This window comes from Pituophis catenifer, unplaced genomic scaffold, assembly GCF_029215685.1.
Source record: "Pituophis catenifer annectens isolate HBS135680 unplaced genomic scaffold, rPitCat1.0.hap2 SCAF_10, whole genome shotgun sequence".
NCBI classification, from domain to species: Eukaryota; Metazoa; Chordata; class Lepidosauria; order Squamata; family Colubridae; genus Pituophis; species Pituophis catenifer.
This window is the reverse complement of record NW_027256890.1, coordinates 23,037,272-23,050,584: the sequence shown is the minus strand read 5'-3', so window position 1 is coordinate 23,050,584 and position 13,313 is coordinate 23,037,272. Positions and strand designations below refer to the sequence as shown.

The following is a 13,313-nucleotide window of genomic DNA, read 5'->3' as shown; positions in this document are numbered from 1 at the left end:
AGACAGCGAGAGAGGGAGAGGTAGAAAAAGAGAGAGACAGAGAGAGAGAAAAAAAAGAAAGGGAAAGAAAGAGAGAGAAAGAGAGAGATAGAAAGAAAGAAAGAAAGAAAGAAAGAAAGAAAGAAAGAGAAAGAAAGACAGAGTGGGGAGAGAGAGGGAGAGGTAGAAAAAGAATAACAGTTTGAGAGAGAGAGAGAAAGAAAGAAAGGAAAGAAAAAGAAAGACAGAGAGAGGGAAAGAGAGAGGTAGAAAAAAGAAAGAGAGACAGAAGAGACAGAGAGAGAAAGAGAAAGAGAGAGACATACAGAGAGAGAGGGGGAAAGAGAGGGAGAGGTAGAAAAAGAAAAAGAGACAGAGAGAGAGAAAGAAAGAAAGAAAAAGACAGAGAGGTAGAAAAAAGAAAGAGAGAGACAGAAGAGACAGACAGAAAGAGAGAGAGAGAGAGAGAGGGAGGGAGGAAGAGGGAGAGAGAACATGGAACCAGGGTGCGCATGCGCATAGGAATCGAAAACAATGTGCAAAGTGTCCCAGACTGCGCTCCGTCCTGCCCCCAAACACAACAGAAAGGCAAAACTCCACGCTAACCAATCCCTGTGCAAAACCAAGCTTGCCTTGGAAAAGACAAGGCGAGCCACAGATTCGGCGTGCGCAAGTCAAGCCTGGGTTCCCACATTGTCCTGACCCTCAGTTTGTTTAGCCACACAGAGTAACCAGAGGGGTTCACCCTCCCCCAGCAACCCCCCCCCCCAAAAAAAAAACAAAGCTGGTTTGCAAACCGCAAGGCTGAGATAGGACGAACAGGATCAGAGGAGAGCGAAATGGATGTACGAGGCCAGGAGGTTCTGTGGGGACGGGAGCCGCGTTCCCACAACTCGTTAAACCCGGTTGCTGAAAGTTCCTGGGTTTTAGGTTTGCAATTCGCCCGAAAGGGAAACCAGGCACAATTCAGAGCCGTTATAAAGAGGAAGAGGATATTCTACACCGGCGTTTCTCAAGGTATGTGAACTTCAACTCCCAGAATTCCCCAGCCAGCAAAACGCGGCATTCAATCATGATCAAAGCTGGCTAGGGAATCCTGGGAGTCGAAGTCCATACGTCTTCAAGTCGGCAAGATGGGAGAAACGTGGGTTTACGGCAAACTAACAGGCATGCCAGTGAAATAGGTTCCCGGCCTGGGAAGTGGGTTGGACTAGATGATCTCTTAATATTTCTTCCGACTTTGAAGGATGTTAAGTCACAAGCGAAGCAAACCCAGAATTAACCCAGGTTAAAACCGCACCGGTTTTGCTCCTTTTCCAGTAAACACAAGGCAACGTAAACAAACCTCAGTTAATTTCTATAAGTGAGTTTCTGTTTGGTTTGTTGGCTCTTTCCCGCAACCCAAAGTGCCCAGGAGAACAACCTTCCCGCAACCAGGCGCCCTCCTAAAGTGGGACTACAACTCCCAAATTTAGGACAAAGGGGTGGGGGAAGTGATGCACAAAACAGGGCATGGCACAGGCTGATGGGCTCCGGGGGAGTGCATGATGAGAATTGTGTCACCCAAAGAGCTGGAGAAGTGCATGATGGGAGTTGGAGCTTTGTCCATCTGGAAGATACTCCAGTTGGGGAGGCATCCAGAGGAGATTGGGAGGGGGTGATGGGCAGCGTAGTCCACACCATCTAAAGGACTTGCCAAGGTGGGAAGTGATGGGCAGGGGAACCATGCTTGATGGGTGGTGTAGTGAGTACCAACAGAGGAATTTGCACTGGGTAGTAGAATACGTCCTACCACCAAAGGGGTTGCAGGGAACCGGCCTGGAGAGGCTGATGGGTAGTGTAGTCCATGCCATCTAAGGAACTTTGCAAAATGGAAAGCATCAGGCAGTATAACACATCCCATCAACAAAAGGATTGCAGAGAGCCAAATTTAGGGCTGATGGGTGATATAGGCAAGCTTGGGGGTGATGGGTGGTGTAGTCCGTGCCATTTAAGAGACTTCCCATGTGGAAACCATTGAACATGTCCCATCAACAAAGGGGTTGCAAAGGAGCAGGGCTGGGGGAGGCCTGATGGGTAGTGTAGTCTGGGCCATCTAAGGAACTTGACAATGTCGAAAGCATCGGGCAGTACAACATATCCCATCACCAAGAGGATTGCAGAGCCAAACTTGGGGGTAAGGGGCAGTGCAGCCAAGGTTGGCGAGTGCTGGGTGGTGTAGTCCATAGTGCCCGGAAAGCACCGAGAGAGAGAGGCAGAGAGAGAGCAGTATCACACATCCCATCATGTCAGCCCTAGTCCTTTTCCATTTTTTTTAATGTCATGGTGACCAGAATTGGATGCAATATTCCAAGTGACGACAGAGACAGAGAGAGAGAGAGAGAGAGAGGGAGGGAGGGAGAAAGAAAGAAAGAAAGAAAGACAAACACAGAGATAGAGGTAGAGATAGAAAAAGAGAGACAGAGATAGATAGAAAGACAGAGAAAGAGAGAGAGAGAAAGAAAGGAAGGAAGGAAGGAAGGAAGGAAGGAAGGAAGGAAGGAAGGAAGGAAGGGAAAGGAAGACACAGAGGGAGGTAAAGGTAGAAAAAGAGAGAAAGAGAGAGAGGGAAAGAGAAAGAGACATACAGAGAAAGAGAGAGGGGATAGAGAGAGAGAGAGAGAGAGAGAGAGAGAGAGAGAAAGAAAGAAAAAAGGAAGGAAGGAAGAAAGGAAGGAAGGAAGGGAAAGGAAGACACAGAGGGAGGTAAAGGTAGAAAAAGAGAGAGAGAGAGGGAAAGAGAAAGAGACATAGAGAGAAAGAGAGGAGAGAGAGAAAGAAAGAAAGAAAGAAAGAAAGAAAGAAAGAAAGAAAGAAAGAAAGAAAGAAAGAAAAAGACAGGGAGAGAGAGGTAGAGAGACAGACAGACAAAGAGAGTGAGAGAAAGAATGAAAGGGAAAGGAAGACAGGAGGGGTGTATAAAAAGCGACAGAGAGAGCGAGCAGTATCGCACGTCCCATCCCCAAAAGCCAAGCTGGAGACTGATGGGCGGTGTAGTAGTCCATCCATCCGTGCCCATCCGAGAAGACTTCTCAGCAGAAAGGGCTTGCAAAGGACCCGGGATGGGGTGGGGGGGAGAGAGAGAGAGAGGAGGATGGGCATTGTAGTCCTCACTTCTCCCCCACCCACCCACCCCCCCAAACTCCCCTCCCCCTAAATCAAAGGATGGGCACGAAACTCCTCCCCGGTGGGAGCCTCTCTCCCCCCCTCCTCCCCCCGGGTGCAGGGAGGGGAAGGACGCGGACCCTCCACTCACCCACTCGGAACCCGGAGCCGGTCAGCGTGTCCATGGCGTGCCCGTTCTCCCCGATGAGGGTCATGTTGCTGCCCGGTTTGCAGCTGTCCCGGCAGCGACCCTTCTGGCAGGTCCGCTCGCAGATGAGCGGCGCGAAGACCACCTTGAAACGCTCCCGCGCCAGCGCCGCCCGCTCCGAAGCGGCCGTAGAGCCCCGGCCCGGCCAGCCCAGCGCCCGAGGCATCAGCGCCAGCCCCAGCAGCAGCAGCAGCACGGCCGCGCCCGCCGGGGGCATCTTGGCATCCCGCGCCGCCCCGGCCGGAGGGCAGGCAGGCAGGCAGGCGAGGAGGAGGCGGTGGGAGTTGCGCCCCCGCTGCTTCTCTCGCTCTCTCCGGCCCCTCCTGGCGCAGCCAATCTCCGGCCGGGGGCAGGAATTTGGGCACGCCGCCAAGCAGAGGCCGAGCCGAGCCGGCAGGGGGCGCGGGGAAGGGCGGCGGAGACCCGGGGCAGCCCCCCGCCAGCGACCCCCAGTCCCGGGGAACCGTCGCCCCGCTGCAATTGCGCTCACAAATACACACACATATATATACATACACACACGTATCCTTCCTTCCTTCCCTCCGGGGGGTGGGGGGTGGGGGTCCGCCCGCGATGGGGAGGAGGAGGAGGAGAAAGGATCCCACCCCCCCCACACACACCCTCCGGAGCCGAAACTTTCAACTTTCTCCCCAAACTTTATAAACGTCCTCCCCCATACTTTAAACTCCCCCCCAAGTTTAAACTTTCTTCCCAAACTTTAAACTTTCCTGCCAAACTTGAAAGTTTCACCCCAAACTTTAAACTTTTCTCCCGAAACTTTAAAGTTTCACCCCAAACTTTAAATTTTCTCCCCAAACTTTAAACTTTCCTCCCAAACTTTAAACTTTTGCCCCAAACTTTACACTTTCCCACCAAACTTAAAACTTTCCCCCCAAACTTAAAACTTTTCTCCCGAACTTAAAACTTTCCTCCCGAACTTTAAAGTTTCACCCCAAACTTTATACTTTCTCATCAAACTTTATAAACGTCCTCCCCCAACTTTAAACTCCCCCCCAGACTTTAAACTTTCCCCCCAAACTTTAAACTTTCCCTCCAAACTTTAAAGTTTCGCCCCAAACTTTAAATTTTCTCCAACTTTGTAAATGTCCTCCCCCAACTTTAAACTTTCTCCCCCAACTTTAAACTTTCCCCCCAAACTTTATAAACGTCCTCCCCAAACTTTAAACTTTCTCCCCAAGTTTAAACATTCTCCCCAAACTTTAAACGTTCTCCCCAAACTTTAAACGTCTTCCCCAAACTTTAAACTTTTCTCCCAAACTTTAAAGTTTCACCCCAAACTTTAAACTTTCTCCCCAAACGTTAAACTTTCTCCCCAAACTTTAAACTTTGCCCCCAAACTTTAAATTTTGCCATCAAACTTTAAACATCTTCCCCAAACTTTAAACTTTTCTCCTGAACTTAAAACTTTCCTCCCAAACGTTAAAGTTTCACCCCAAACTTTTGACCAGTCTTCGAACTTACGACTGTCCTCACATTTTACGTTTTTGCCCTATCTTGTCACCATGGTGAAGAGAAGCAGTTGTGAAATGAGTGACATGGTTAAGAATGCTGCATGGGCATAAATGTGAGGATGGTCATAAGTATGAGGACCAGTCAAAAGTGCGAGGACCGTCAGAAATGACTTTTTTCAGCCCTCTGGTTAGTCCCTATACACATAATCATGGCTGCCCAGTCACATGACCAGCTAGCCACGCCCACCCAGTCACATGACATCCAAGCCACACCCACAAAATAAGCCACGCCCACAGAACCGGTAGTAAAAAAATTTAGGAACTGTATTAAAGGGTCGTGGCATTAGGAAGGTTGAGAACCAGTGGACTAGAGGACCTCCAAGGTTCCTTCTTCGGTTATTCTGTTAAAAAGACAGATTAAATACAAAGTTAGGATACCGGCTTGGAAGTGAAGGACTTGCAATTCTATAAAACTATTTGTAAACAAAAAAAGAGAATTGATCCTTATGTGGCTACCTTTTGTCCTGTGATTTGCAGAAGAAAAAATAAACATGCGCTAAAGAAAGGGTGCCTTGTAGCCGGAGAAAAGTTTTTAAACTTTAGGAAGTTGCAACATTCTTATTATCGAAAAACTCTCAGGTTGTCTGTCCTTGGGAAGTTGCAAAATTCTTATTTTCCTTGCACCATTTCCACCCCTCTCTCCCAAATTTTATTGTTTAGCAGCTTTATGTTTAGGCCTGCCTGTATTCAAAGGAAGGCCGACTTGAAAAAAAATATATATCTGTAATATGTAGATAAATTGAGGCGGCGGCTATCTAGGACCAGAAGTGGGGTGTGTGGGGCAGACTACCCCTCCTAAGTACTCACAGGCCTTCTGAGGTTGTCGTTGTGAGTATCAACACTTTTACTTCCTTCTCCTCTTTGTGATCTGAAGGAACTTCGGTTGCCTCTTCCATTTCTTCTTGCATTGTGGGTTGTTAAGTTTTTTTTTTTTTTTTTTTCAGTCGGGCATCAAATTTTTCACTCTGCATTTAAAATACGGATGCTTTTCTCCACTATTTAAGTTATGAAGGCTTGCAAGGAGGAGCCAGCTGGTCTTTTAACCAGACTGGATCAGAAGCTCACGCAGGACAATTCGTAGCTTTCCCAGCTCTGCAATCCAAACGTCAGTTTTTTCTTTGTTCCACGTTTTTTTTTCTGGCTGGCCAGCTTTCATAGCCATATGTTACAACGGGCAAAACCACAACTCCCAAGATACTAACTAAATGGGACAATGGTGAGAGATCCTGATGTTGTAGCTCTGTGTATGTGTGTGTAATTCAGCTATTATAGTACTTAGATAATTGTTTCTCAATCTTGGCACCTTTAAGATGAGTGGGCTTCAATTCCCAGAAACCCCCAGCCAGCATGCTTTAAGAGGGCTGGACTTCAACTCCCAGAATCCCCCAGCCAGTCTGCTTTAAGATGGGTGGACTTCAACTCCCAGAATCCCCCAGCCAGCATGCTTTAAGAGGGCTGGACTTCAACTCCCAGAATCCCCCAGCCAGCATGCTTTAAGAGGGCTGGACTTCAACTCCCAGAATCCCCCAGCCAGCGTGCTTTAAGATGGGTGGACTTCAACTCCCAGAATTCCCCAGCCAGCATGCTTTAAGATGGGTGGACTTCAACTCCCAGAATCCCCCAGCCAGCATGCTTTAAGAGGGCTGGACTTCAACTCCCAGAATCCCCCAGCCAGCGTGCTTTAAGATGGGTGGACTTCAACTCCCAGAATCCCCCAGCCAGCATGCTTTAAGAGGGCTGGACTTCAACTCCCAGAATCCCCCAGCCAGCATGCTTTAAGAGGGGTGGACTTCAACTCCCAGAATCCCCCAGCCAGCATGCTTTAAGAGGGCTTGACTTCAACTCCCAGAATCCCCCAGCCAGCGTGCTTTAAAATGGGTGGACTTCCCCAAACTGGGAATTATGTCCCATTTTACGACCTTCCTTGCCACAGTTGCTAAGTGAATCACTGCAGTTGTTAAATTAGTAATCTGGTTGTTAAGTGAATCCAGCTTCCCCATTGGCTTTGCTTGTCAGAAAATCGCAAAAGGGGATCACATGACCCCAGGTCTCTGCAACCGTCATAAGTATGAATCAGTTGCCAAGCAAGTAAATCACATGAGTACGGGGATGCTGCAACGGTCACAAGTGTGAAAACGGTCGTAAGTCACGTTTTTCAGTACCGTTGTAACTTCGAACTGTGACTAAATGAGGACTACCTTTACCTTATCGGCTAACACCTCCAGAGCAGCTCAGAAAAGAAAACGGAAACACCACAATTTCCAACAGACAATGTTGCCGAGGAATTAGCCATGGCTACAACATGGCTTCTTTTTGGCTGGGGAATTCTGGGAGTTGAAGTCCACAGGTCATATAAAGCAGCCACAGTTTTGGGGCACAATTTTTTTGCATTCTGTAGTGAAGTCTCTTCTTTTCTATTCTCTTTAAAGGAAGAAGTCCAATTCTCTTTCCATAAATTGAATGAATCCCTTTTCTTTTAATACCGATCGATTCAACGTCCATCTTAAATTTCCTTTTTTTGTCCCTTCCATATATAGCTTTTATCCGATTGTGATCCGCCCAATTGCTTATTTCTATATTCGTTCCTTGTACATTAGATTTTAGCTCTGCTGACATCCCTATCGTAATCTATTCTTCTTGACCGAGACATATGCCTATTTGAATAAAATGAATATTGATTTTAGCCTTTGGAAATGTTTTCCTAGCTTTTCTATTCTTTATCTTCTTTTCTCTGCAGAATTCCCTTCTCTTCTATTCTGAATTTTATATTCAGAATTCTCTTCTCTATACTTTTTTCTCTTCTATTCTCTCTTCTATTCTGTCTTCTCTTCTCTTCAGAATTCTCTTCTATTCTGAATTTTATATTCAGAATTCTCTTCTCTTCTCTATACTTTCTTCTCTTCTCTTCTGTCTTCTCTTCTCTTCAGAATTCTCTTCTCTTCTATTCTCTTCTGAATTTTATATTCAGAATTCTCTTCTTCCCTTCCCTTCTCTTCTCAATTCTCTTCTCTTCTATTCAACTCCAGAATTCTCTTCTCTTCTACTCTATTCTGGATTTTATATTCAGAATTCTATGCATACATAATTCGATTTTTTGATTTTTGTTGGCATTCTGGAAGTTGTGCCCCAATCCTTCTACAGTTAGTATCTAGCCAAGGGGTCTTGGTCTGAAAGGGTTAACTACAGCCGGTCCTGATTTTGTGTGTGTGTGTGTGTGTGTGTGTGTGTGTGTGTGTGTGTAATAGCCAAGGGGAGGGGTCTAACTGTCTGGCATCTGCAAGGAAGCCCCTGCAGCTTTATGGACAGGGGGTCAGGAGGTCAGGAAGGCGCGTGTCTCCGCTATTCAGACACGCTCCTTGGCTTCCCTGGGGGGGGGCAAAGGAGGGGGCATTGTGCAAAATGTTAATGCGCCAGGAGGCCTCCCGTGCCCCCCCTCCACCCCCAGGGAGCAGGGGCCGAGAAGGGCAGGGGCTTGTGAAGGGGGAGCATCTCCAGCCCCCCACTCCTCTTTGCGGATGGACCAACTGCGCTGGGCTCAGACAATGAGGCCAGATGAAATCCTGAACAAAGAGGAGGGAGGGAGGGCAGGGAAGGTGGCCGGCCCCCGGCTGGCCAGAGGGTCTCTGGTGACCGTCCTGGCCAAGGTGCCGTGGAAGGGGATCTGCAGGATCTGCGGAAGGGAAGGCCTTCTGAAGCTGCGTTGGAAAATGAGAATATCTCATGGAAATGAGTGGCTGCAATGGGTTTTCCTGGCCAGCAAGATCCGATTCCATTCCTTTCCTCTCCTTTTTTTTCTCCTTTTACTTTTCTTTTCTTTCTCCTCTCCCTTTCATCATTCGTCTCTTCTCTCTATTCCTTCCTTCCATTTTCATCCCTCTACCCCCCTTTTTCTTCCTTCTGCCTCTCCTTCCTCCCTTCCTTTGTTCCTCCCTCCCTGCCCCCTTTCTTCCTTCTTCCTTCTTCCTATATCTTCCTTCCTTCTTCCTCTTCTTTCCTTACTTTTTTCCTTTGTTCTTCCCTCCCTTCTTCCTTCTTCCTCTCCCCCTCTTCCTTCCTTCTTCCTCCTTCCTTCCTGTGTTCCTCCCTCCCTGCCCTTCCTTACTTCCTCCTTCCCTCCTCTCCCTTCCCTATTTCCCTCTCTCCCTTCCTTCCTGCCTTCCTTTCATTATTTCCCTCTCTCCCTCCTTCCTTCCTACCTTCCTTCTTTCACTATTACCCTTCCCCCTTCCATCCCTATTTCCCTATTTCCCTCTCTCCCTTCCTTCCTACCTTCCTTCCCTATTTCCCTCTCTTTCTCCCTTCTTCCTTCCCTCCCTTCTTCAACTTCTCCTCCTCTTCACGTTCGATACTTGGGCATCCGACTTGAAGATAGTCAGGCTAAAAACCTTGGAGCACCTTCCCATCCTCCCAGCCATCGCTAACAGAGGGCCCCTGAGCATGTACAGAGGTGGGGGGGGGAGCTGTCTGCGAGGGCTGTGCAGGGCAGGGTTGACTTAGCATGACCTCTTCCAGCCCTCCGTTCTGGCTAAGTGTCCAGGCTAATCCAATCTCTTCTCTGCTCCGTAGGAGATTTGAAAGCCGAAGCGAGTGAGAAATGATTGAAATTAGATATAGGCCGTTAATTCAGGCGTGAGAGGAAGGAATAAAAGATCCCCCCCTCGCTTGCTTGTCTTGTCGGCTTCTAATAAATCTGCTATTTAATCTGGGGCTAAAATTCCATTTTGCACCCCGTGTTTGTCGTTCTTCATTTTTAAGGAGGGCTTCGGTTTCTCTGGGCCAGCAGTGTTATCCTGCAGTCTTTTTTTACTCCCTGATTGAAAATATACGAGGCAAAGATGGAGCCTCAGGCCTAAGAAACGTGGAGGGGAGACAAGATTTGCATGTACGGGTCAAGCATTTTTCCCTTCACCACTTGGTTCCTGTTACAATTCAATTCCGAGAGGGAACAGTCCGAGTTCAACTGCTTTCCACCCTCAAGACATCTTACAACTCTCCTGCACAAAAGCAGATATTCTGCACCTAAGTGGAAAAATGACATTTGGCCTCTGTGCAGGTTGGAAGAGGCATAGATATGGACAGGGGAAGGAAGGAGGGAGGGAGGGAGGAAAGGAAGGAAGGAAGGAGGAAGGAAGGAAGGAAGGAAGGAAGGAAAAAGGAGGGGAAAAGGGAAGAAGGAAGGAAGGAGCAATGGAAAGGTTGGATGGAAGGAAAGAAAAAAGTCAAGAGAGAGGGAAGGAAGGAAGGAAGGTGAAAGTGAAGGAAGGAAGGAAAAAGAGAAGGAAGGAAGGAATGAGAAAGGAGGGAGAAAGGGAAGGAAGGAAGGAGCAATGGAAAGGGTGGAAGGAAAGAAAAAAGCCAAGAGAGAGGGAAGGAAGGAAGGTGAAAGTGAAGGATGGAAGGAAAAAGAGAAGGAAGAAAAGAATGAGAAAGAAGGAGGGAGAGAAGGAAGGAAGGAAGGATCAATGGTAATGTTGGGTGGAAGGAAAGAAAAAAGCCAAGAGAGAGGGAAGGAAGGGAGGAAAAAGAGAAGGAAGGAAGGAATGAGAAAGGAGGGAGGGAGGGAAGGAAGAAAGGAGCGAGCAATGGAAAGGTTGGTTGGAAGGAAAGAAAAAAGCCAAGAGAGAGGGAAGAAAGGAAGGTGAAAGTGAAGGAAGGAAGGAAAAAGAGAAAGAAGGAATGAGAAAGAAGAAGGGAAGGAAGGAGGGAGGGAGGGAGGGAGGGAAGGAAAGAAAGAAGGAAGGAGCAATGGAAAGATTGGATGGAAAGAAAGAAAAAAGCCAAGAGAGAGGGAAGGAAGGAAAGTGAAAATGAAGGAAGGAAAGAAAAAAAAAGAGAAGGAAGGAATGAGAAAGGAGGAGGGAGAAAGGGAAGGAAGGCAGGCAGGCAAAAGCTGTACTCTGCTCAGAGTAACCACAATTGTCTTGGTAAGTCCTAACAGGCCCAGCAATGCATTAGCCACCATTTGCTGCATAAGCCACAATGGCCTTAGCTTACTCATTGCCCAAACCCACAAACCATTTTAATCTCGGCTATTGACTGCACAACCTGTTTAATCGAGGCACAACATACCACCCTGAGTGAGGGAGCTACATGGGCGTATCACATATCACATTAAACTCGGGTTTAAGGGCTGGAGAATTCTGGGAGTTGATGTCAATCCATTTTAAGAGTTGCTAAGGTTGAAAAATGCTCTCGACAACGGCATAAAGATGCGGCTTGCATACAGATAAATGGCATTTTTTTTCTCTACCTACAATAATATAGCAGCTGAAAGAGAGTCAATCTAAGATCTAACTACCGTGTTTCCCCAAAAATAAGACCCTGTCTTATTTTTTTTTGAACCCTGAAATAAGCGCTTGGCCTTATTTTTGGGGAGGTCTTATTATTTTGGGGCGCGTGGAGCAAGACGTTGCTCCTCTTGCCGTCTTACCTGATTTCCAGCTCTGCGTTTAAATATTTTCGGGGAGGGCTTATTTTGGGGGGGGGGAGGCTTATTTTAGCGCATGCGCTCAAAAGCCCGACTGGGTTTATTATCAGGGGAGGTCTTATTTTCGGGGAAACGGTAGTTGTAAAGCCATCCCTTCTTCAATCTTTCTCCCTTGCACTTCTACAAGGGGGGAGCATTAAAACCGGGGAACTTCAACCGTGGCTTGGTGCCATCCCCCAACTTCACCACTGACCGATCCGGCGCCTAAACTGGGCTGACTCATCACCCGGGACCACCGACCGACTCAACGGGTTGCATTCACACAACCGAACCCAGAACAAGCCAAGATTGAACTCGGCAGGCTGCGCATCGGCACCTGTTTGTCTCCCACCGATGGAATTAACCTAGTCGAAGGCGGTTTTTTTTTTTTTGCTTCTTGCATCCCTCTGCACAAGGGGCCAGAAAGGGTTAATCCCCCGCCAGCCCTCGCTGCCCCTCCCCTCCTCCTCCTCCTCTTCCCTCCCAGGGCCCATTGATGCTCTCAGCCTCCCCAGGGTATCAACTTCCATCCCACCCACCCCTTTTGTGATGGCGTGTGCCATCCGTGCCCCCAATCTGCATAATGGCAGGGTCCACGCGCCAGTCTCCCATCTGCTGCCCCGGCTCCCATTCCCCCAACCCCCGGGGATTTGAAGCCACGCAACCAGATCAGCCCCCATTGGCTGCTCCACACCAGCCATCTGGGGCCTCCAATTTGCACAAAAGCAGACCCAGACCTTTATATGAGGGGGGGGGCAGACGCCCATGCCCACACAGGCCAGCTGCATCCAGCGGAGCGAGGACGCATCAGCCCAGCTCAGCCGAGGGCAGCGCCACAGGTTCTCAGCTTCGGACGAAGCCCGTAGGAGCATCTTCTCGACGGGCGCATCCGTGCAGGAGAAACCCGTGGCCCGAAGACCCTAACTCTCCTCTTCCACAGATTTTTCCAAGTCTCCCCTTAAAATGCCACGCGGGTTCTTAGTGAAGAGAACGCACCGAGAAGCGCCCGTCTCGTACCGGATCCGGACTCCGCCGGATGAACGTTTCACAGCCTCGCAACCAGGCCCTGCAGTCCACCGAAAACAGCCCAAGGTTGGGCGGCTGCCCGAATCCCACATTCCCAGCCTGGCACCCTTGCGCCCCATTGGTGCCGTCCCGCTCTCCGGCTGCTACGACTGGGGGCTCAATTCCGGGTCTCCGGCGGCAGGAGAATCCGCACCAACCTGCACCTTGCAAGCTCCTGGCTCGGGCTCGGCGTGTGGTGGGGTCAAGCCGTTGAAGAGGGTCAGCGTGGCCCGAGGAAGCTTGGTCTTGCTGGGCGCCTTCGTCTGCCAGCTGTGCCAGGAATCTTACCCCGGCCCGTTGGCCCTGGCACAACACTGTTGCTCTCGCATCGCCCGGGTCGAGTACCGCTGCCATGAGTGCAGCAAAGCTTTCAGCTGTCCGGCCAACCTGGCTTCTCACCGCCGCTGGCACAAGCCCCGAAAAGAGGGATGCCCAGAGGGCACCAAGGAGAATGAGAACCCCAAACCAGCCCGCGACTCCGGTGCCCTGCTGCACCCCGAGCTCTCGGAGGGGACTTACGGCTGCCCGCACTGCCCCAAACGCTTCCGACGGAGGGCTTACCTGTGCAAGCACCTGGCTCTCCACGCTGCTACCGGGATGGTGCTCTCCGAAAGTCAACAGCGTTTGCTGGGCAACGTTGGCCCCGTACCGGCTTCTTGGCCTAAAAAGCCATTGTAATTCTTGCTTCTTCCCAAGGCAGCTGGCACAGACTTCTCGCAGATGCTGAAAAGATTTGCAACCTGTCGATTATTATTTTTCCGTGACTTTTGACGGACAGGTGGCAGGAACCAGCAGTCCCGGGCTGCCCCCCTCCATCTTCTTGCAGATCAGATATGTAAGAGAGAAAGTCAGTTTGTGCGTCCCGGATGAGAAAGCTTTGCATTTGTCCTTTCTGACCAAGGGACAGACGCTGCTGTTT

General features: G+C 49.2%; 1 protein-coding gene across 1 annotated transcript in view; it reads right to left on the bottom strand.

The window, feature by feature from the left end:
- Positions 1-3,402, bottom strand: part of LTBP3 (latent transforming growth factor beta binding protein 3) — a 50,255-nt gene extending 46,853 nt beyond the window's left edge. Inside the window, exon 1 of the mRNA XM_070951609.1 lies at positions 3,275-3,402. Within this exon, the coding sequence (XP_070807710.1) occupies positions 3,275-3,338 (64 nt within the window). The 5' untranslated portion in view covers positions 3,339-3,402. The remainder of the gene's footprint in view (positions 1-3,274) is intronic.
- Between the last annotated feature and the right edge of the window lie 9,911 nt (positions 3,403-13,313).